The 25,385-nt window shown below is 38.4% G+C and overlaps 1 protein-coding gene across 1 annotated transcript; it reads right to left on the bottom strand.

Moving 5' to 3' along the window:
- Window positions 1-8,081: 8,081 nt before the first annotated feature.
- cetp (cholesteryl ester transfer protein, plasma) lies at window positions 8,082-18,983 on the bottom strand. Its single transcript, XM_067588934.1, has 17 exons — window positions 17,561-18,983; window positions 15,974-16,088; window positions 15,738-15,869; window positions 15,429-15,499; window positions 14,544-14,631; window positions 14,337-14,406; window positions 14,152-14,212; window positions 13,741-13,832; window positions 13,547-13,646; window positions 12,283-12,362; window positions 11,969-12,019; window positions 11,674-11,826; window positions 10,550-10,617; window positions 10,163-10,205; window positions 9,411-9,483; window positions 8,771-8,856; window positions 8,082-8,659 (listed from the first exon to the last, which is right to left on the bottom strand). Exons 1-17 carry the CDS (start codon window positions 17,718-17,720, stop codon window positions 8,582-8,584), a joined length of 1,521 nt encoding a protein of 506 aa, XP_067445035.1. The 5' UTR covers window positions 17,721-18,983; the 3' UTR covers window positions 8,082-8,581.
- Window positions 18,984-25,385: the final 6,402 nt, after the last annotated feature.

The raw sequence follows: 25,385 nt of genomic DNA, 5'->3' as shown, positions 1-25,385 counted from the left end.
CACCATCATGAGTTGAACTAGTTTGGATTCATCACTTCCTGCGTTTCAAGTCAAGGTCCACACCTCACAACCGAAATACAATGGGCCAAATGGGTTGATTTAACAGTATCTAAATTGCCCTGTTAAAGCAATGTTTTTTCTTTCTCCAGCTGTCCATTGACACCTGTTTAATGACCCTGACAGCTGATGTGTGTTTCTGATGTTCATTCAGTCTCAACCCAGCTGTTGCATGTGATGGAGGGTCTATCTTTAGGTGCACCAGCAGAGATCTTAAGGTGTTGAATGACTTACTTTATTTGTTATTGCCTTTCATCTCATTTCTATTTCTCATGTGTATTAGTCTCAAATTGTCTCAAATGCACAGTTCATATTTGTAGCGTCTTATGATCAGCTTCTCTGTCTGGTTCACATATTTGGTGGCTACAAAAGTTTATTTAGCTTATTTATTTAGCTTGTTACTCCAACAAAAGGGGATGGCTGTATTTTTTTATCTATCTGTATAATTTACAGATAAAGGTCAATTGATTTATTGATTGATTAAGTCTATCACCACACTTCACACCACACACACCAAAATTCTTACTTCCTTATTACTTGTTTTGATTCCATACTGTCATCCTGAAATAAAAAAAAACAAAAACAAAAACACACTTTTAGCCTTCTAGCCACAAAAGCAGCTAAATCATCACAAGTTTTTTTTGTTCAGACAAGCATTAGGATGTCTACAAACTTGGATACTCTTCCTGTTTAAATGTAGTTGGGAGTTTGCATTGAGATAATGACAGCACTGATGTACACTGCAGAGCCGTCAATACAGATTCATGTGGAATATGCTCATTGATATAATGGACATTGAGACAAGTGAGATGGTGAAATGTCACAGTGAGGGCAGCAATGAGTCAGACTTGGCCTGATGGAGTGAGGCTTCAGCCAATTGCATTATCCATACACAAGATCACCTCAGTTAACGTCACACTGTTGATAAAAACACCATTCATTCACGTTGTTCAGGCCAGTACAACGCACTCAAAACTTTGCATTTTGAGTGGACAGAAACTGTTGAGTCCAGTGTTTCATTTCTTAAATGAAATGATAGCTGGTAAGCTGATAAGATGGTAATTTTCTTTCTTTCTATCTTTTCTTCTTTTAGAAAATTGAGACAATAAACCATCTACAGTGTGATTATAGTCTAGCTTTATGCCAAATCACTCAGAAGTGTTTATTAGTGGTTGACTTTATACTCTGCCCTATGAGGAAATATGCAAGTTAAATACCCGTGATACACCATAAAGCAAAGTCTGTTGCTGGTGGCACCACTTCAAAAACGACTGAGATAACATGTAGACCAGTTCCACAGTACGGCCACGTCTGATATTAATTCATAGATTGATAATAAGATAAGATAAGAAGCATCTGTGATGTCACTCCTGAATGGATAAAAAAATCCAAATCAGGACAAAGGGGATGAAGTCTTGGTGGAGCTGTGAGACAAGCAAGTACTTACCTGACCTTTCCTCTAGCGCCACCATGAGGTTGACATTGTCATTTTGAATGAAACGTCTCAACAACTATTGGACAGATTGCCATTAACTTTGGTTTGGACATGCAAGTTCCCTGCAAGATGAACTGGAATAACTTTGGTGATTAACTTTTCAACTAGTGCCAGCATCATACTAAAATTTGAATGTGTTTATATTTATGATCAAATACTTGCAGAACTAATAGCATTCCCTTCAGCCTCAGCTGCACTTTTTGTTCAGTGCTAATTAGCAAAAATGCTAGAATGCTAGCATGCTATGATCATGAACATGGTAAACATTATAGGTCTGCTAAACATCAGCATGTTAGCATGCTTGTCCTTTTGAGCTTGTTAGCAGGCTGACATTAGCATTTAGCTAGCATCCTAGGTAAAGCCTCTTAGAGCTGCTAGCATGGCTGACTGTTGTTTCTTTGTTGTTGCATTCCTGTTGTTTAAAACCTACATTAATCAACATTTTTAATGTTAAAGATCCCCTCCAGACATGTATTAAGACCAAGTGGCAACCTCAGGGGCTGTAAAATGAAGCCAATGAGCAAGTGCCAAAATCTGCAGTTCCTTGAACGGCCACTTGAGGCTGGCTCCAAAAGCGAGTCATTCCCCATAGACCCCCTTTGTTAAAATGTCCAACTTTACAGCAGAAATAAACATGTTTACAAAAAACGGTTTTGGTCTCTATAACTAATTTCCCCTTTCATGACAACTGTTCGAGGGGTGAATTTTTTTTGTAACTCACCCGTTTAAGTTTTATTAAGCCGTAAAGTTATGCATAATGAAGGACATGGCTGCTTTGAGTGACAGGTCCGCCAGCCGCTAGGTGGCTTGTTTCAGCCATTCGACCCACCTCTTTGCCCATTTTTGATTGACTGGGAGTAAGGCAGCGTCACGCACTGCCAAGATGGTGACGGCCTAAGCGGTTTGCCTTGAACTTCAAAACCACTCTTCAGAAACCAATGGGTGACGTCACGGTAACTACGTCCATATTTTTATACAGTCCATGATTAAGACATATAAAAATACTCTGCTCCTCTGGAACAATAATGTGTGTCTGATATGGCCTTTACAAAAAAAAGTAAAAAAGAAAAGTATAATCACCACTTTAAAATCCTTAAAATTACATCTAGTCCTTCTCCCTCATTAAAAATTTCAGAATCTACGAGTATGTAAACATATTTAATGAGGTTTAACTACTAGACACAAGATGTCTCTTGAAGTTTCCACATCACACTTGTGTAAATTGAATATTGGACCAGGATTGGCTTCAGAACTAGTTGTGATGTCACAAATCATGGTCATAGGCCCACTGCTTAAAATCTGATATTTAATGAGCTCAGAGAAACTTTCCACTGTCAGCAGATAAATGTGAAAACAGCCTCCTGGTGTCAAACTCTGAACATAAATCATTCTGAAGCTCACACAATCAACTGTCGGAACAAGATGAAAAACACATTTTTGAGTGGAGGGGTACTTTAACATTGAATCAAATGACTCTGTATAATGTGGAAGGGGTCGCTCATAGTGCTGGAGTCATGGAGAATTATCATCCAGCTGGCTCTACAGAGCTTTTTAGCCTCTTTTCCAGCTGATGTAGCACAGCAAGCATCTAGCTGCTAAAGAGCCAGTAATTTTTCCTTGCACGGTGCACATTGGACTTATATTCATCAGGTGACCAGAAACAAGTCCAAATTAATGCTGGTGCTGTTTTGTGTCAGTTAGATTTGTGAATTTGCAACCGTTTTTCTGTTTTTGGAACTTTACAAGTCAGTAATATAGCAGTAGCTGTGTATCTGTCAGCTTGTTTTGATGGTTTGATAGTGACCAGACGTAGATAAATGCAGCCTAAACTGGATGGTGCTGCTACTACATTCCCAACCAACAAAACACACACATTCCAATGTAAAGCACACTAAAGCAATGCAAAGTTACTGGGGCCCAGGTTTGTATAAAACCTGAGGTTATGAAATATGTCTTGAAGGTTGAATTTGCTGCTGCAGTAATCAGTGTGAGTGGGGTACAGAAGAGTGAGCCAAAAATACTGCATTGATTGGCTGAATAAATCAGTTAGACATATGGTTGGGGCTCCCTCCATCACTATTTTGTGGTTACATTTTGGCAAAGGGGTCTTGTGCTGTTGCCAGTCTATGGAGATATATTAAGTTACGTCACCCTAAACAAGGAATTTACATTTTTTCCCAGCAGAATGTCAGTTTTCCCCTATAGATTCCTGTCACAGTTGATAATTAAGCAGAAAGAGCAGAGAGACAAGGATGGAGAATAAGAGGGAATGTTAATAGGTACAAGTGAAGGAAAGAAAGTGGGGTGTGTGTGTTTATGGTTGTGATTGAGACTGAAAGGAATGCAAAGTCACAGCAAGCAGGGACTGGGGGAAGGGACAGAGGTCACTGACCACTGCTTAGAAGGCAGAAATCCTTCTCTCTTTCTTTCTTCCTCTCTTTCATTCTTTCTTTCAGTGTGTGTGTAATATCAACAGCTCAGTGTTCTTCCCCTGGTCAGAAAATCCACAGAAAATTGGACGTTGGTTAGTAAATCTCACATTGCATGTACATACAGTGAAAGGTTGAGCAGGTTCTTCTATAGTGAGGCAAATGTAAACACAGCTGAAGAAGAGAAATAGTAGAATGAAACTGGACTTCCCCCCCTCCTTATAGCTGATCATTTTTTAAACGAATAACCCTCAAAACTTTGACACAAGACAATGATCATTTTTTGTAACCACCAAACATCTTGATATCCAGAGAGGAAGAGTTTCAGTGTATATCACAGAGTCATAGTGAGGCCTTGGTTCCCAGTGCTGACACAGAGACAGACAGGGCAAGAATGCAGTGTAGTGGAATGTTAACAGAGAGACAAAGAGTAGTGGGAGGCCAAATGGTTGGAATGGTCAGCTGGGGCTTTTGCCCAGGCAGGTTGCTTGTTTACATCTATGTGACCTGCCTGCGGTTGTGCTTTTGGTAAATAAGATACAAACTGTGACAGCAAAACTGACGCCAGACGAGTCTTTCAACACCACAGCACAATGCATGCCTGAATCCACAGATACACTGCGTCTTAAATCTGTCACAAGGTTCAGTCAGGTTGGACAGAACAGGACAAAAGAGAAAGGTAAATGTGGTAGGACCAGTCAGGAAGGCTGCAGAAAACTGACCTGAGAAAATGGACGTTATGTTAAAACATGTCAGATAATGGTGATTATGTCATTATGGGCAATTTTGCTGATGACCTTCACAAAGTTGTCCATGCATGTAAATATTTGGGACTGCATTGATTTTAAAGTCATACAGATTTAAGGTGACACCTTGATGCCTTCAGGTAATTACATAAAATGTTGCTTCCCTCTATTACTGAATCACGTAGTATATCCAATTTTTGAAAGTGTTCATATTTGCAGCTGATGCTTAGTGTCTGGTGTTTCTTTTCTGGGAAATAATCTTCTAGTGTAAACAAAGATGTGCATTACATTTACAGCCACAGTGACAAAGAGTGACAATTACAGAAAACTTCTTCATCAGGAAAAAAGCAGCAGAAGTTGTTTTACAGCACTGTTTAAGCTTGTATACACATTTTTATAATTGGAATATCACTTAAGTATTTATAATTGAAAGGCTGGAATTTAAAGTCTGTGTTTGTCATGTGTCCTTTTTGTTTGTCCATATGTAAGAAACCCTGTGTTATGCAAGTCAGTAAATAGAGTGACCTATGTGCAAAGATTATCTCCCTTTTACTCAAGCTTTTCTTTACAAGTCATTCACAATGAACTGAAGTTGTTGCACCTGTTAGAGAGATTGTGTTAATGCAGTGAACATGTAGGGAAGAATTTTAGAAAGTTTAGGTGCATTTTGCCCTGTTGGATACGCTGTCACTATCTGGTGTTTACTCAAGTAGTCATCTAAGTACATGTTTTCAGTCACATTTACAGTAACATAGCTTGATTTTGATTCAACAGTGCCACCTAGTGGTTACCAAAACTGATGCACCTGCATCTTCCCCTCCTAAATTGGTTCATCACAGCTGTATGAACCCTTCAGGTTGCTGAAGCATGATATCAATACCAAAGGAGAGTTGATATTACTTTTCTCTAATGTCTAAACAAATGTAGTCAACAATATAATGTATCCAACTTATCACACAATTTGATAAGACAGTCTGAACAAGTAAAGGAATCTAAAAGGCTGAGAATGCTAAGCAAAGGTGAAGGAACAGAAAAGATTTAATAGCTTTTTTTTTTTTTTTTTTGAATAGCAACACTTATCACTCAGAAAGTGTGGAGGTTCATTTTATGAACATAATATTCCCCAAGAATAATAAATAATACAATTTCAAATATCCACTATTTTGTGTCATCTTGTTCTTAGAATAAACTAAACATTTAAAACAGTAACAAGTGTATGTTTTAATTTTTTTCCCCAACACATTGATGAAGTAGTGCCATTGTTGGGAGATACACTTGTCCTGTGGAAATGATGTGGAGTGAAACTAAAGTTGAATAAGCAGTAGCAGTAAGCAGATAAGCAGTTTTACAGCAGACATTTGTGACTTGTCAAACACAAGTGAAAAATAACAGTACTGATTGCTGTATTGCATTGCAGTAAATGCTGGAACACAGTCACTGTTAATGTTTTCATTTCCACCTGAGTGGAGAAAACACACATTCTTCCATGCAGGACATGAGGGCTCACTGCATGGTTTGATGATGAGCGTGAAAATCAGTGGTAGAAGAAGTATTCAAATAATTTACGTAAGTAAAAGTAACAATTATACACTAGAAATTGCACAACCCTACTGTGCTTCTCCCTCAGTGGCCCTTATGCTCCTGCGGTGCCCTGTCTCAGACAAGCGTGGCCTTCTTCCTCTAGGCTTAACCATTTATTCTGATAACTGACTGTGAAGGAAAAATAATTGGACTCACACTTCCACTGGAACTTTGACCATATTTAACATAGATATTCGATATCATAACAGTATATAAATAACATAAAATCACAAAAAGCATAATATGTCCCCTTTAAAGAAAACAGACTGTGAAAAAAAAAATCACATGTATAAAATTGTTCAGTCCATATCTGTTTTGCCAGAGATCGGAACGAAAAAACAAATTCATTCTCTAATTTTCAATTTAAAATACCAAAAAAAAAAAAAACGAAAAATGTCTTTTTTGCTTTTATTTACTTATATGCACTTGACAAAATATATTTTTTTCTTTTTTAGAATTAAAATAAAAGCTTTGAATGAGGAGACTAAGAGCTGAATCTTTTTAACCCTAACGTGATGATATTCCTTTTTCATTTCCCTGTGGGATCCACAATGAAACTTGCATTAAAGCTGTAAGTATGCACTGCAACATTGAAGTGCATCATTAAATTTATTAAAGTTGTAAATTATGCAAAAGCTCTGCAGCACCTTCAGCTGCAGTTTTACCACTAGAAATGAAATAAAGTACATCAATGCAGTTAATTCAAGTTTGTTGTTGTGACTTCGACAGCAGTTTGCTCGTTGATATCAACCTGTTGTTTTGACTTTTCATGTACCATTTGCAACATGAGTGATTCTTTTTGTTGCTCAAAGGTCAAACTTGTGGATGTTAAAAATGGTGGAGACAACCTTGCAGTAGGCCGAACAGGGGATGGTTCATTAAAGACTGATGTACAAGTGTACTCCAAGACCCCACGGCATCACTGTTGGGTGTGGTTACAGGTGTTACAAAGCGAATTTCTGACCACACCCAACCACAGGCATCAGTGGTGCTGGCTATGGTCAATAGTGAAACAGGCTACCAGGGAACTCCCTTCTGAAACATGTGCACACACTTACCTACACTACAGCATAACATTGTTAAACAATGCGAGGTTGGTTTAAATTGTACTCCATTAGAATAAAATTTAAACCAACCATGTATTCCCTCTAAAGCACTTACTTAAACAGTGCTAGCTTAGCAGCTAATTAGCCAGTCTTATAACACTTGTTGCTGTAATCCTCACGTTTACAACAAAGTCATTTTTAACAGTTGTTCTATGATGTAAATAAGTCAATAACATGGTAATCAGATAGATCCCCACCAAGCATAAAACTAAAGAAACACTGAATACACACTGCCTTTTTCAAAGCAGACATTTTGAATTTTGAATTCACAATAGGAAAAGCACGTGTTACTAATAACATTAACGATGGCTCTGCTCTATTCAAGTGTCCCAGTAAGCAATGACAGCGTGACAGTGAGCCAGCAATACAAACCAGGACCCTGAAACTGAAGCAGCTAAATGGAATTCAGCCAATTCTGATTTGGTCCTTTACACTTGTGCTTTTACTGTGACATGTCAAAATGTTATGTTAGTGACAAAGGTCCATGTTAAAGATGCAATATCTTGCAATGCAACACCAACACCACAATGCATAGCCTCCAAAATGACCACATAGTTGAAATAACCCCTCCCTATTATGATTAGAAACAGCTTTGTTCACTGTTTGAATGAATGTGAAACTAATAACATATGTAAATGGAATAATTCAACTCATTACTTTGCCTATATCCAAAGGCTTCTTAGAACTTTATTTGATTACTGGTTTACATTTTACATAATTCAAATTAGTGTTTAAAATATTTAGACACAAAAAATGCCTGCCTTAGCCACCAGCACAGACAAGTATTTTAACTTATACCTCCTCCAACCTTCCATAAAAACAAAAAAATAATGAAATTTTCTGGTGATCTGATAATTCAACAAATATATTGTATAAACATAAAACTGCTTAGCTCATCTTCACATATACCAAACCAACTAAATGAAGACGAAGAAAATGAAGAGAGAATTACACATTTAAAAAAAAACACCCCCAAATGTATTATCATTTTCCAAATATGGTATCATGCACTCATCACATTCACCAGTGGAAATGAGAACATCAGTGACAAGCTTGTCCACACCATCATCATCTAGATCACTGTGAAGGGTGCGTTTTTTTATGCAAGAAAATACTTTAAGTAAGAGTCACTAAAAATCTGGCCCATGATGCTTGAGGGTTTCCCAGTTACTGTAGTGTCTTCTTGAGGAACTCAACCAGGAGGTGATGAGGGAAACCAAAATCCATCTGGATCACCACATAACCCTGCAGCATGGAGAGAAGGAATCAGATGCCAGAGTTGAGAGAGAGAAGAAATAGAAGCAAAACACAAACAAAGGCACGTAACAGAATGAATCACAGTAATAGAAGACTCACATCCCGAGGAAACACTTCTGGGTTAGAGATGTCGAATAAGTTTGTTCCCTGTTTGTCCAACAACCTGGTTAGCTCAACCTCAAGAACTGGAACACACACCACAAATGTATTATAGAAAATCACATTTCATACACCTTTGGCTTTACTTCTTTTCTACTGCAGGACTTAAACACAATATAACTCCATATGTATCCATTCCAGGTTTGACTCTCATTTCCTGGAGCTATATTTCATTTTGACCCTGCTGTAATTTGATACTCCAAGTACTTGCAGTGCTTTTTGATTACCCCAATTTCACTATTGCGTTTGCAACAGCTAAAACAAGACACGAACAGCTGAGGGGGAACACTGGACAAATAATAATGTCCAATCATTTGACAGGAAGATGACATTCATGGCAACTGAAGTCAGCTGCAAGAAAACAATGGTTTTAAGATTTAGCTAATCTGTGAAAAATGTGAATATTGTACAATGAAGTGCAGTAATTATAGTAATGCCAATACCTATATTTGTGTGGTAATGATTGATCATTATTAAAATACTATGTTGACGGAATTTCATATAAGACATTCTAGACGAGGGCTTTTTGATTGCGCTGTGAACTATATTATCTGTGCATAAGCGTGTGTGTGTGTCTTACCAGAGAGGACCTTGGGTGTGCCTATCTTCTCCACAGCTTCTCTTATGAACTCCAGTTGTGCCAAATCCAAAAGCTGTAAACAGCAGTGATTGAACAAGTCTAGTCAAGCATTAAATACTACTCTGCATGTGTGTTTTCAAGATCAGCATCACTTTAGCAAGGGACATGGAGAAAAATAATTAAAATGGCAGTGGACAAAAAGACCTATTTGTATAAATTGTGATTATATTTGTATTATTTTTCAAAAACCTTTGTGTTCTCTTACTGATTTATAATGGGTGTCAAAAATAATCTGTATACTACAATATGTGTCATTTTCAACTGTGGAGGCTAAACATAATGGGCATGTAACTACACATTGAGGATAAATGATAGTCATGAGGAGTATTTTAATATGTAATTTGATCAGTTTTGTGCCAAATTTAAGTTTTCTCCTCAGAGGTAGTGCTTTTAATTTGAAGGATTCAGGCAGCACACACAAAAATATATTTCTTCAAGTATTGTAAAAGTTTTGAGAGAGAAGAGGAGTAGAGTTTTTTCCTACTTGTTCTGGGGCTCTGTAGTTTCAGCTGGAATTCAACTGTGTTTAAATGTATCTTTTTTTCTGCCTGATTTCTCAAATCATTTCCTGTGTAAATGTGTGCCATTGTGCAAAACCACCAAGTACAGCTTTAAACTATTGTACAGTTTAACTATTGTATTTTCCACAACACAAAAAATTGTCAATGAGATCAAGTGGGAAACTATCTTACCGGTAGATTCTGTAAGGGTAGGTCAGCTTGGAGAACAGAAATCCTAGAGAAAATGATAATCTCCATCACACACCAAGCACAGAACTTGATATAGTGGTGGACATGCAAAACTGCACATTCAGTAATGCTCTATAGTGCAAATTTAGTTTAAATAGCTCAGCTGCTCCGTAACCACTAAAAAGAATGAGGCATAGTTTAGTAACTTCTCTCTAAAGCTCTCTTTTTACAATTTTTACATAATTACTTCTGGCACTTTTCATGTGTACAACCAAATGCAATACTATGACTGCCTCTGAGAAAAGACTTTCTAAACATACATGCTGAATATAGCAGGCAGGTTTTCGCAAGCTCAGCAATTCTTGTGAAAATAGACGAGAAAGGTCTTACTCTGTTGGATTACCCTGCAGGGAGAGTTTCTTGTCCGCATAGGAAGCTGTAACATCTATGGACAAACCCTAGACATCAAAAATAAACATGGAAACAACAGTCAAACAAACCAAAACCTTCAAAACAGACCCTGCCCACAAATGAAACATATAGTAAAGTATGACATAGATAATGTTGTCATAGATTGAGATATTTTCCCTTTTGAACAATTTGGGCAACAATCAGAACCTCTCTCTAGTGGGCCATGAGGTTCAGCTAGTGATGTTATGCTCAAAGTTGACAACACCACACAGTATCGCATTTCAAAGCTCAAGTGTTGCAACAAGATGATCCAATGCCATCATCTTGGTCTTGAATTTAATCCTTCCACACAAATGTAATACCAAAAGTTGTCCAGCAGATGTTGCCATTTTGCAGCAAGAGGCCCATGTCAAATAGTGAAAAAACACAAGCATTTTTCACTCTAGAAGATTTGTTATGAAGCCTAATGGACAAGAGGGCACATAGAGTATCATCTTCTACACCAGTGGATCCCAACAGTATATGTCTGATATACTCCTACACCTCCATCGATGCACTCAAGAACACCTTCATTGACACCAACCATCATGTTTCAAATGTGTTCATTTTTAATACATTTTAAAGTAGACAATAAGTAAGATTGTTACCTATGTAAAAGTGGGCATAGTTGCAATATTTTTTCAAACAAGTGAATTGTCAATTTATAGGTATGTTGGTCAAATTCACAACACAACCATTACTTTTGGCTAATAAATCCAACTTTATAGTCATTAATTTTAGCAGATTATTTTAATTATTTATTATAGCTAGTTACTCCAACTGTGTATTCTAATTAATTATTTTAACTGTTTATCCATTACTTTTGGCAAACAATTTCACCTGCTTAGAAATTACTTTCAGCTAACTAAAGAACACAGTTTCTGAAGAAACTGTGGTAGGATTACCCCTGGATAGGTGATGAGGAAACTGTGGAAGAAGTCTTTTGGAAATTCAGGATGCATCAAAACTGGTCAGCATTCTTAACTCATCAACTTTTCTGTTTTCTCTAACAGTAGGTGGCTGAAAATGGTCAAATATGCTTATTTGATGCCCCCCAATCTGACCGTTTTGAAGAAGAGTGTCGGCGTGCCTTGATTCCCACAGTGGAGTTGCCCAGAGGCCTCCGCCCAAACGGTTGTACCCACTGTAGAGGTGTTTAGGAAAGGAATGGATGAACTCCACACTCTTAACTCTGGAGAGCCTGATTCCAACAAACACTGGAGACACACATAAGCAAAGCAAGACAATATGTTCCTGCTTAACATCTCCATGATGGCATATGCTTTGGATGTATTCTCATAAAGGTGTGTATGTGTATGTGTTGGGGTGTGTGCAGGGAGAGGAGGTTTTCCACATTACCTTTCTAATAAATTCAGGCATGGCACTGGAAAGGTCTGTCGTGAAGAGTTCCTAAAATCATATTCATCAGTGTAATGTAAGAAACCACCAACAGGAGATTCTCAACAAGAAAGGCATATAGAATACTGTATTTTATGTTTGCAGTATTTTTTGCATATGCAGAGCTAATGAGAATATCAGTCAGGTTCCAGAAATCTCCCACCAGTTAGTACCATCAATGCAAATTTTATCAACAAGATACCACATCCATGTGTGACATGAAGTGCAACCTTTCTGGGTGTTTTACAGGCCATATTTGAGGGTGATGTACTTACAGTAAGCTCTGCCCCCGAGATGTTGAGTTGGAAGCGGCCATCGTGGTGGGCAGCAGTCAGCATGGGGTTGAAGACCTGGTCTGAGGTTAAAAACAAGTTAAAGCTACACCATACTAAATTTTATTTACAAGTACACCTCTAATTCTCAAAGAGTGAGAAGAATCTTGATAACTGAGAGAAGCTGAAATAGCTCGCTGCTAATGAGCTACATTTTTTGCTGCAATACTAGAGGAGTGTGATGTTAGACTAGACTGGATCTTAAAGTGCAACTTGTAGGTTGAAGGTTGTGCTGAAGTTCTTTGAGGAATTTACAATGCAGTGCAAAGTCAAGAGGTTGTGATATGTAGCACAACAAGCTAGCAAAACTGTGAACAGAACCGTGTTCCTGCACATGCACAGTGGCATCTGCCTTACACAGAACTACTCTCCAGAGACTGAAAACATGATTTCTGTTATTAGTCTTTGGAGCCATTTCTGAACAAACTAAGGTGACTGTAATCTTCATGGAGGTGTCACCCAGTGCAGCAGTGTGGCTCATTGATGTGTTTTTAATGATTTTTGGACAACAACAGAGGTCTACAGCTCAGAGGAAAAAGATATATCAGACTTTGGATATACAAACAATTCTTGTAAGTAGGATGACTTCATTGTTGGTTTGGCTCTGCACGTGAGATTTGTTGATAATAAGAAAAATATAGCAAATTGCCAGCTTTATCCTTTAACATAAGTTATAACGTTTATATCAACATGACCACATTGCAGTCCACTCACTCTTTGTCATCTACTCATACAGCAGGTAAGGTGTACTTTCCACAACAAGCAAGTGGGGAGACTGTCTGCCATGTGGCACAAGAGATTTCTGCAGCCTGGTGTTGAATTTGAACAGATGATTACAGATCTAAAATTGAATTTTGTCCCACATTTGAATGTCGAATAAAAAGTGACACTCCCAAGAAGTCCTTGAAGAAGGGCCTAAAAAATGGTGTCAGATTAGGTCACATAAGGAAGTCCCCACAGTGCACTATGAGGTTTAGTCAGTCAGCCTTTTTTTTTTGCTTGTTTTAGTTAGAATTTCACTGTTTTTCTTTATGGTGAATTGTTCTGTTTGTGCCAGCTGCTCAAATTCCAGCCTGTTTGGACATCAAGTACTAAACCCAAAAAGAATATTAAGAATTGCCACAACATAGGATACTTCCTCTAATGTTCCTTTCTTTTGTATCTGCAATCCTTCATTTCAAATGAAAATGCAACAGTGACTGCTGACCTGAGACCCAAAAGTAGAGCATCCTGTTTTCAGTCAGCTGGCTGGGGTGGAAAACAGAGTCACTGATGACAGCAGAAGTGTTGTTGTAGTTGGTCAGCCCCTGGATAATTTATAAAAAGGAAAAGTCAAGGGCTGGCAACCATAAACTCATGAGTATGACTGTGTATTTGACTGTATTTACAGGTATTGTTTACCTTGTGGTATGATTCTATGTAGTTAGCAGTAATTACAGGAGCGGCAGTCACGCCGATATCCACACTGATGTCTCCATCACTGAGGAACTGCTCTGGAAACACACACACAACCACACACACACACACACACACAGAGACCTGCTGTGTCAGTCATACCTATCATATGAATATGATTTAATTTAAGAATTCAAAAAAATGGACAAAGATATGGACACACACAACCTTGACAGATAACCAAATGAATGTGCTTTGTAGATGATTTGAAGATGTAATAAAAACTTTCTCTCTCTCTCTCTCTCTCTCTCTCTCTCTCTCTCTCTCTCTCTCTCTCTCTCTCTCTCTCTTTCTCACACACACACACACACACACACACACACACACACACACACACACACACACACACACACCCACCTGCTCTTTCTTGTATGAAGTCAGCCAGTATATTTGCCACCTTGTTGATCTCCTTACAAATCTGCATTTAAGACCAGACGCATCATTTCTACAGTACTGACTTTACTTTGATGATAAGAAGACATGAACATGCAGCTTGCTGTGATTCAGTAAACATTTATCCTCACTGTCTTTTTCGCCCTCACCTGTCCCTTGATGACCAGTTTGACAGTGAAGGTGATGAAGTCGGTGAAGAGCTTCTTCAGCCAGTTTGGTCTGAACAGCAGCAGCAAACACACATGAACAGGGTCAGACAGTGTGAATTGGGATTATAGAATGTAGATGCTTTTTGTGTTTTCTGCAGCTGACTGTCAATCAGGGTTCAGGCACAGCGGGGGAGTGTTGTCACTTACTCTCTGTCTCCCTGCAGATGCAGACGGAGCTTGTGAAAGTTCAGATAACAGTCTGATGTGTCGGCTGCCACCTTCCCTTCACCACAGTCTGACAGAGGAGACAGACAGAGGTGACAGAGAACAGATGTGAGGACACTTAGTTGGTATCTGTCTATATTCTTCATTGCTTGAGTTGGAACACATATGTGGCTTTTATATCAGCTATGGTACATCCCATTTGCAGTGGTGTTAACGCTGCTAGTTGTGATCCAGAGACTTTTGAAACATCACAGCCCAAGTTCCAAGTCAGCATCTGCGCCCAGCCAAGTAAAGCCCAAATGCCCGGAAGAGTTCTTGATCTGCCTTATTTATTGAGGATTCTTTGGGACCTGACCTGTATGAACTTAATAGATGAGTATCCCAGCATGCATTTTGCATCAACCAGAGGCAATAGTGGAGAATTTGAGCTAGGCTCACAATTGTTAGAATTGTCATGCTACAATTGTGTTGCCAAATAAAGTTTTGAGATGTTTTCAGGTGAGAAGTTAACCGTTTAGATGTGGTCGATTTATCTAAATGATGCCTACTTGAAGATCTGCTCCAACATTTTCGATGATGTGAGAACATGCTAGCCAGTGAGATAGGTGGGTCATCTAGGCAGCTAGCAGGCCAGTTCTCAAGATAGCCTGACACTGATGTCTCTGTGTCATTTTAAACACAAGATATATTAAGTTTTGTAAGATAAATGTAGATCTCTGTAGATCTTTGGTACTGTTTAAGTTTGGGTTTGTTAGGTTCTTAGACTTGCATTTACCCAGTAAACAGGACCAGTGAGTACTGGCTCAATTCAAGCCAGTACCTCCTATAAGGGAAGAGCATTAAACCAGTACAAAATAAAGTACTTACAAAGTTTGGGGTTGATTCCAAGGTCAATCTGTGACTCAATCTCTAAGTCAATTGATTGTGCAAGGTTGACACTAGATGAAAAATAAAATACAATACAGATGGCAGTCAATACAAAGCAATCAGCTTAGCATCAGTTCTTTCCTGGGAAATTTTCTTGGTACAGAGGAAGTGATGTGTTTTATATTTCAGGTTTGCTTTGGGTAAACAAAAGAAGAGGATTAGTAATGAGAACTATGTTTGTGAGACTGAAAAGTCAGAGTTAACCACAAAGTGATATGGGATGATGTTGGTCCAACATTCTCAACTCACAGCCAGTTGCCGTATCCATATTGGATGGTCCCTCTGAAGACTGCAGACACGTTGCTTATCTCCATGGCAATGCCTTCACCTGGATGCAGCTCAAATGTACTCCGACCAATTGTTAGGTTGTGAATCTCCAAACTGGGTGGGTCAAATTGAGATACATCACATGACTGACATGAGGACATTTTGTTTGTGTGTGTGTAGGTGTGTGTGTGTGTGTGTGTGTGTGCATGTCCACTCACTTGTCCAGGCCATATACGACTTTGCCTATAAAGAGCAGTGACTTCTCTCCCTTAACACTTGGATATCTGGCATGTTGGAATGCTGCCTCTATCACTTTAGTGGTTTTCTCATTCACTGCAAGCAACACACAAACACAAACATGTGGGCACTTAAACACAAGTCCATGGCAGGTAAATACAAACACACACCTGACACTTCCATAAACAAATAAAAAAGCCAAAATGAAACAAGGGAAACTGCAATTCCGGGTTTTTTGTTTTTTTGTTTTTTTTTAAAGATAACAATACCTCCTTAACTTTGAGGCATTAGCAAATGCTGCAAACATGTGAAGCCATTGCAACAGACATAAGTGTTGTGGGAAATGTGGTTCTAAAGTTTAAATGAAATTTGTGTTCTCACTTTTTGTATAATAAACTATAATGATACCGCAGCTATTGTGTATATTTTTTTAATTCTTCAAAAGAGAGAAAAACCTTTATTGGATATACAGTATCTGTAGAAACAGTCTCTAAGCTTCAAGCGGCAGCGATTGACTGACATCTCAGCGTTGGTGTTGCAAGGATGTTGGTGTGTGTGAAAGTCAACATCTGATAACACACAAACCTCTTTGGGATGATTCATTTTTCATTAAGAGTCCTGTTTCAAATGCATTCCTTGGTTCCAGAGACAGATAGTAATGATTATAGAAATAAATAATAAAAAAACAATTGGTGAACTAATTTATATGAGTTTTACATTTATATGAGTTTTACATTTTACATTGTTTCATAATCGATGTAACACAACAGCAGTTGCACTGTCATACATTTGAAGAATAAAAGATGAGACGACATTTTTGCTAAAAATAAAGCAGGAAAGGAAGCTGTGATGCAAGAGGCTGTCTCCCACGTAAACAGACAGGATGGCCAATTATAACCGAATAGTCTGAAGTGTGTAGAGGTTTGTGTGGTTATTCTGTAGCAGCATGGTGTTGTTTTCAGGTGTTTTAATGAAAGTAAACACAATGAATGGCTGTGCATAATGGCACTGTGCTCTGGCAGGGAACTCGTCTCCTCAGAGGCTGCTCTGTTACCTTCAGACACTGCAGAGATTTAATGAGCTGAAGGAGAAGCCACCCATACAGTATAAAGTAGCTGTAAACAACAGATACTGTAAGATCATCCACATTCATTTATAGATCAATGCAGACTATATGCAGATTTACTGAAGCTCATGCTTTATCCACTTCGAATTGGATACATTTTTTATGCTGATTTAAACACATCTACTGGTTGGAGGGTTTATTTATATATTAAGCATTCATTTGTTATTGTTGTGCATTTGCAGCAAGTATTTAGTTTTCTCTTGTTGATAAAATTACTAAAATAAAGTGGCAGTGGTGTTGATGATGTTGCACCAGAAACAGACTTGGTTCTGTGAAGTCCATTCGCAGGACAATGTCAAAGATCCAAATTCTGGTCGAAACTCACAGCCTCTGTGGCCATTGGAATTTAAATGATATTCTGAACCATTTTTTGGTATTTATTTATGAAATAAATGTTTTATTTATGAAATAAATACCAAAACAGGGTCAAACTCCCACTCACACACAACAGCAGCAGGGTAGGTGAGGCGGCAGACAGCTCCGGTGAATCTGTACGCTGAGGCAGGGTCCTGCAGGCAGCCGTGAGACGTCCCAAACGCAGATAGGAAGAGCAGCAGGAGCAGCAATGGGAAAACATCACGAGGCATTGTGCACGTGGACATTTCACCTCTCGGAGAGTTGGTTGAGGTTTTTAACCTGGTGGACTGTTTGCAGTTCACTGTGTGTCAGCAAGTTTCCTTCTGATGCAACTGACTCACGACACGCTGGAAGTGGAGGCAGTGGACTGAATTTTGTATTTCCACAGACTTTAAAATTCCTCTTCTTTTGGACTCAACTTCCCATGAGCTGTGGTGGCTCTGCTCTCACGCAAAATTTCAACCAGACTTTTCGGACTTCCCTTGTTTATTTCTGAGAGGACTTTACAGCCTACAAATCTTATCCTTTCCACTGTCAGGGAGAACTCTGTGGACACTCGCTAGCAAGAAACCCTGTCATTCAGCCTATCAGAGACAAACAACTTGTGTGAGTCACAAAATCACTTGATGTAAGGACAAACACTGACTCAGATTTGTTTTTCACAGCGGGTCCCCATAACCTAAACTGACCAAAGTATGACTTTTTCCATGCTACGGGTGCCACAAAATCTTAGATAGAAACACAAAGTATTAAATAGTGATGTTAAGACAATGGACAGATCCTTATTTTCAATATGAGGAGTTCAATAATGAAACCACCACACAATAAAATAATGAGTGTAGGACCAGACAATACATCAGCACTGAAAAGATGCTGCATGTAGAAACTTTACATTTCAAATGGTAGTTAACGCTTCAGATTGTAGATTTTAGGAAAATCTGGAGTCACTGATATTACAACCGGTGTACATACCCCATAAGGATGCCTTTAAATGACCAGAAAAACTAAATCCACTCACAGAACAAACTTCATGCTGGAGATGTTTAAATGATGAAAACAGATCGGTTCGCTCCTCAACATATCTAGACTTTAAGTATAATTCCTTTCAAGCTGTGTCCACTTTTCCTGCTTTCAACAGGTGAAAAACACCACTGTGCTCACGTCCAACTCTCTCTGAACAAAGACTTTTTCATCAACGACATACAGAGGCTGACTGTTAAAGTAAACAATCCATTCCCTGGAGGTGATTGCCTTAGAATCTAATGAATACGTCCTCGTCCAAGCCTCTTAGCCAATTGGGTTTGGTTTGGTCTGAATTGAAAAGATCGGAGGAAGGGTACAGTGGGACACAGAGAGAGACGGGAGATAAGAACAAAGGGGGTAACTGATCTAGATAACAGATCTAACAGGGGTCTTTGTGTGTTTGCATACCCTCAGGCACCGTCTAGTGTGAGCACCGGTGTTGTTAGAACCATGTTTACCACATGATGTGAGGTTATTGCAGAGCAGTAAGTACAATGACGTGCATAGACAGGACACATACCCCCCAAAAGAGCCCCAAAAGTCACACCTTCAGTACATCTCAACTGGTTTTAATAATTTGATTAATTGCAAATTTGATGGTGAATTAGCACCAGTAAAGTGCAATATCAACTAAGGTGAGTCCTGCATTATTACCTAATGATGTGGCCGTATATTGTAGAGGCATCCTGTGTCAAAATCTAGTATAAAGACATTTATATTGTTCTCATATGGTACATATTCCTAAATAAAGTTGTGTTTACACAGATAGTTTGGGTCCAGGTGGTTTTATTCCAGCACAGGTGTACTGTTTGGTCTCTGGATGTCGGAGCATTGTACAGGGCATATAGTTTAATCAAGGATGTGGGTGAAAAAAACAAGCCTCTATTACTGCGATGGCACCTCACTTGTAAATCCATGTATTATACTGTAATGCATGTAAAGAATTTAAATTTATAAGTGCTTATGCCAAGAAATCTGTCCAGGAGATCCCGTAAAACCTGTTATATGTTGAAAACATAGTCATCAAATTCCACTAAAGGTTATAATTTACAAAATGTAATCTTTTAAACAAAATGTAGCCCAGTTTTAACATTCACACATTAACTGTTCTGTTCTGTTCTCAGCTGCTCCAACAACAAACTGGCACCCACACAAAAACATAAGATCCACAAGCTTTGGCTCCATGAAAATCAATTTTTGCTTTGATAAGTAAAGTAAATCCTCATGTTTTGACTGCATTCTGAGCAAAGGACCAACCAGAGACCTCTGAAGACCAATCAGCCTGCCTAAATGGATGAATGCTGAAGAGCCACCCTGCATAATGTTAGCTCTTGCTGTTTTCACAAAGCCTGTGTGTGTTTGAGGACTGAATCATTTCATCAGAGGGGGCAAGTGGAGTAGGGGGTCAACAGCAAATGTTTGCCCCAGGGCCCCCAAAAAATCTTAATGCAGCCATGGGACATGTCAATGTATATGAGATTGACAGCAGGTTTTAATGATGTGTTCTAAATGTCGATGGTACGGTGGCCATTTTGCTTTCATTTGGATCACAGAAGATTTTGGTTAAAACAAAACTATACAGACAACATAAAAAAAACTCCACAGGACAACATGTGAAACAGTTTGACCATGTGTCATGGTCAAACTGAAAGTAAATATGTTGAAGAACATATCTTTAGGGCTGATGACCTGATCAAATCTTCATCAGAGACAAACCTGCACATTACAAATCAGCAGCCAAAGAAATTGAGAATAATAAGAAACAGCATGAAAACCTTTGTGTCGCTTCTACTTGATCCAGATGCTGGATGATTGTGAAAAGGAGAATAAGGAGTTCACCATCAGACAAAAAGAAGTGGAAGAGTTAAAAAGACCAAAAACCAGAACAAGAGGTGCATCAGGCTTTGAGAAGGCTTATAAACTAACTGTTGATGATCAACTAAATGATGATCATCAAGTAGCACTAACTGATAAGAAACTGAGATTTGATGTGAATACTGACACAGACAGACACCTGATATTGTTATTTTACAGATCCATCATAGAATACATTCTCACTGATCTGTTGGTATGGTAATTTAAATGCACGAAACAGAAATAAATTAGGAAACACTGTCAAGGCAGTGAGTAAGATCATTGGTGGGCAGCAGCAGCAACAAACAAATCACAATGAAAGCTAAATCCGACCTATCAAATCCAGACCATCTTCTCTTTAAGGAATTTGACATCCTACCCTCTGCACAGACACAGGTTTCCAAAAACTATCTATGTGTCACAACAGGATCTGAGTCAATCCCCGATGTGAGTTGCCCATGCGCGAGCGGGTCTGCCATCTTGGACAGCTTGGTACGACAACACCACTTAAACAAACCACATGTTGTCACTACACGATTTGAGTCTGCCACTACAAGATCTGAGTGTCAACTGTGCATTTTACAAACTTGAGGCTGGTTTCAAAAGCGAGTCAATCCCCATTAGAATTACAGGCCAGTCTCTAAACACTCATAGAGAATAAGCTCCCAAGTTTCAAATTTCAAACAACCTTGGGGCAGCTCTTCATACTGGGGCAGTGACATGCAGTTCACTACAGAGGAGAATGGGGGGAAGAGCATCATTTTCGGTAAGGTGTGTCCTTGACAAAATGTAAGAGGCGTAGCTTTGTTAGTGGCCATTCTCGCCAGTGTTCAAGCAGCTACCTTGCATGTAGAAATCTCCAGACTTTGATAGGTGGAGATCTCTGACTGTCTGGTATCGTGAGACTAATCCCCATAGACCCCCATGTTAAAATACCCAACTTTACAGCAGAAATAAACATGTTTACAGCCTGAAAAAACGTTTTGGTCTCTATAGCTAATTTCCCTGTTCATGACAACTGTATTGGGGGTGAATTTTTATACAATTCAGCTATTTAAATTTTATTAAGGCTTGAAGTTAAGCATAATTAAGGGCATGGCTGCTTTGAGTGACAGGTGGATGTCATCACAGATGGATAGCTAGCCACTAGCTCACTGCTAGGCATCACCTCATCTAATTTGAGTCATCGAACCTGACCTCTCGGCCATGTTTGTGGTGTTGGTGCTGTTTTGAGAATTTTTCATGAAAACATTGGACAAATAATATGGCTTGTTGTGCGGTTAATTGTACTAATAGACCATTCAAAAAGTCTGTCTTCCAGTTTTTTCAGTGAGTGAAATTCTAGTATTACTTTATTTATAAGTTAGCACTAATTAGCAGGTATCGGTGTCTGCGCTCACCATACCTGGCTTGTTAGTTTAACTCGTTAACTAGCTAGCGTTAACTAGCCAGCTAATGAATTAGCATTGGGTTAGCCTTTGAGCAAGATGCCACAGTTATTAAACCAGCGTGCACCAAAGTCAAAATGTAATAGTGTTAGAATTTCAGGTGTTAATACTATTGAACAAAAGACTTCTGTGTGAGGTTAGAAAATAAAAGTCCATCATGTTAGTTACCTAACAGTATGCAATATTAACTTGCCACACGGGCAATGTAATGTTAATGTAGCGTTAATGCTATACTTGGCTAGGTATGTTAAAAAGTGGAGAGTGTATGTAACTTAAAAATGTTAATGCCACATTTTAGTATGGTTCCAGAAATAATGTTAACCTAGATGTTGCAATATTGGTTGAGCTGAAGTTGGTTATTGAGGCTGTATGGTAATGTAAAATTTGATGGCCCACAAACCCAGATTTTATTATTTTTATTAATATCATTACTAAAACAGGCATTTGAAGATTTTTACACTCTAGAAATCAACTGATTGTGATCGGCTGTAGCCTGAAATGTTGACATTTAACATTACGCCTGCATTTCAGGAGGAATTAGCATAATGTTTACAAACACAGACTATTTTGAAAGTATTTTTTTAATTGATGACTTCATGAGCTTCTTTAATGATAAAATTCTAACTATTAGAGACAAAATTCATCACCTCCTGCCCTCAACAGGCGCCGATTTATCCCCAAACACAGGAAACAGCTGTTAAACCTGATATATGTGTAGGCTGAAGAGATGTTGAATGAAGTTAAGTGTTGGTACTTGCATATACAGCTACATGCATCACAATCATCCCATATTCATCACCCTAACAGTTATCTTTAATTAATTCACCGTATCTCTAGGGAGTTTCTTTCGGTCTCTGCTGAGAATTAAGAGTTGAAGGCCAAATCCTTATCTGCCTTTCCTCCCTGGACATTCTCTCTAAAGTTACAGTGACTGAGTCCCATACCTCACCTTTGATAGTACCTGTTAGGAACATTTTCACACAGGAAGCAGAGATCATAAAGTCTTACAATGAGCTTTTGACTATAAGGCAGTGTAACATAATCTGAAGACAATAACATAAGTGTATATGTTTCCATTTCAATGACAATGCCCCCATTCACAAGACACGAGGAGTCACTGAATGGTTTGAGATGTATGAAAATGATGTAAATATTAATATATTCTATGACCTTCACAGTCACCAGATCTCAACCTATTTGAACACCTATGGGAGATTTTGAGCTGATGGCTGATGTGTTAAACAGCGCTCTCCACCACCATCATCAAAACACCAAATGAGGGAATATCTTTTGGATGAATAGTGTTCATCCCTCCAGCAGAGTTCAGAGACTGTAGAATCAATGCCAAGGAGCACTGAAGCTGTTCTGGTAGCCCAACACCTTACTAAGACACTTAATGTTGGCTGTTTGTGTGTGGCTTAAATTTAGTCAACAATTAGGTAATTATTCATCAACATTGTAGCACTTATAACAGGGATCAAACATGAACAGTGTCTCTAGTTTCTAAGATATCAGAAAATAATTTTGGGGGTAAATTGAACCATTGACTCTACTTGCCCTAACATCACTGGCACGTTTTACCCCACAACCTCCATTTTGACAAAACTGTTTCACACAGTGGCTCAGATCCACAGTTATGCTGAGTTTATTACCTTGTTTTGTAGCTTACACTGACTTAAATTAACATGTAATAATGTCTAGAACTTATCTATTTTTTTCTTTTTTAATTAAGATACAAGACTGATAACTTTAGTAATGATAAGATAAAGGGGATGGCTCATTTTACCCACTGGCTCTATTTACCCCGTTCTCCCTTATTATAGGAATGATGTTCCATCAGTGAGACCAATCACATCATGAGTGACAGAATAATAATTATTTATTTATCCCATGTGTCTAAAGCTTCATACAGATTGTTGTCTATAAACTGAGATTACACATTATGTGCAATAAAGATTTAAGTGCAGGAGCTGCTCTAACAAACTGACAGCTGTCATGTGTGCACAGAGTCACAGAGTTAAAACAGAAGGACATGAAGAGGTTTTATTCTGAGCTGAGGATGAATTCACGCTGTGTAATATTTGAATGTGAAGGCAAAAAATGCTGTTCAAACAAATAACTGACATGCATAAAAGTGGTAACTTTAGAAAGTCTTGAGTAACTAAACTTATATCCAACCAGGATATAGATTCTGACAGACAGTAAACCTCCACTAATGAATGCACTTTGATACGGACTGAATGAATGAGGAAATTAAACAGTTTGTCTGGCTCTGTAAGAGGGAGGAGACAGATAGAAACTCAGGGTTTGTTGAAGAAAACCTGCCAGTGAGCAGGTTAACTTTACAGAGTCAGTTACCATGGTAACTGACCCAGAGTTTAAGTTAACTCTCTTTCTGGAACTGAAAACCCGGAGTTTCCCTCATCTCAGGGCCCAGGAAAACTACTTGTGGAACAGGAATGAAAGTACCAACAGCAGCTGATCATATTTATTGATAAAATAAAAATGACCGAATCATGAATCAGTCACAAAAAAACAAAACAAAACAAAAAACACTCGTCACTCTATTATTTTTCTTCATAAGCCAAAAGCCTTTTTCTTTATTCTTTTCCATTTCAAACTTGTCTCAGCTCCTTCAGGACAATATGACGTCACACAGCTGTGTGTCTCCTGTAAAATCATCTGGAGCCTGAAAAGGCCGTCAGACTGTCACAAGCTATATTTATTCTGCAGGATGCAGCTGTTTTTATTGCCTTTTTACATCAGTTCTGTTCTTTCAGTAATTAACAGGTTTAAATTGTCTATTTGTGTCTTATTCTGTGACAGCCAGACACTGCTATAAATCTAAAATTAAATGATAAAACATTGGAGCAGTTATCAGGTGTTTTTCTTCCAGCTATCTCTATGTAGAAATTATTAAGTAACAGTTTAAAGTGTTAATTAATTTTAAGTTTAAACTGTTACTTAATCATTTCTACATATTAATAGCTGACTTCTACATATTTGACAGTTGAGGTGTGTCATCAGTAGTTGTCTTCTCTTCAAAATGAACTGAACTGAGCAAAATGGAGAAGAAAACAAATGTAAACATTACATGCAAGTATAAAATAAACAGCCGCAGGACAGTCGTCTTGTTTGAATAAACTTCACTGGAACGGTTACTGGACAAAACTGACAGGGGCTCCGCACTTACAGTCACTGTGAGCACCACGTTGTGGTCGGTCAATTGAACTGTACAGTGTGCACTGATGAACTAGAGTAACCCCTTCAAAGTAATGAAAACATATTCTACGAAAATACTTGAAAACACATGCTTGAAGTGCAAACCATAACAAGCTTCATCTACACTAAAAACAGCACATCTCACTCAATTCATATTTATTTGAAACTCATGCAGGATGACAAAAGAAAATCTATCCATGTTTCTCTCAACATAGATTGTAACTTTGATGGTCTCTTAACTTTTCACGTAGTGGAATCAGGTCATACTTTTAATTTGTACAATACATTCCTTGCTGCTGTCACCAAGTGCTTGCTCATGCGGGAATGTTGGGTGTCTGTAAATTAAAGAGTACGGTCTAGACC

Source organism: Thunnus thynnus, chromosome 5 (assembly GCF_963924715.1).
Source record: "Thunnus thynnus chromosome 5, fThuThy2.1, whole genome shotgun sequence".
NCBI classification, from domain to species: domain Eukaryota; kingdom Metazoa; phylum Chordata; class Actinopteri; order Scombriformes; family Scombridae; genus Thunnus; species Thunnus thynnus.
The sequence above is the reverse complement of the archived record's forward strand: the minus strand, read 5'-3'. Positions and strand labels throughout refer to the sequence as shown.

What these genes read in the sequence shown, in the direction of transcription:
- cetp (XM_067588934.1), bottom strand. Translation starts at nt 17,720, where the DNA reads ATGTCCACGTGCACAATGCCTCGTGATGTTTTCCCATTGCTGCTCCTG. An exon ending in TGGAATCAACCCCAAACTTT is followed by an intron (nt 14,632 to 15,428) that starts GTAAGTACTTTA and finishes CTCCTCTGTCAG; the next exon opens with ACTGTGGTGAAGGGAAGGTG. An exon ending in TGCCTGAATTTATTAGAAAG is followed by an intron (nt 11,827 to 11,968) that starts GTAATGTGGAAA and finishes GTGTGTCTCCAG; the next exon opens with TGTTTGTTGGAATCAGGCTC.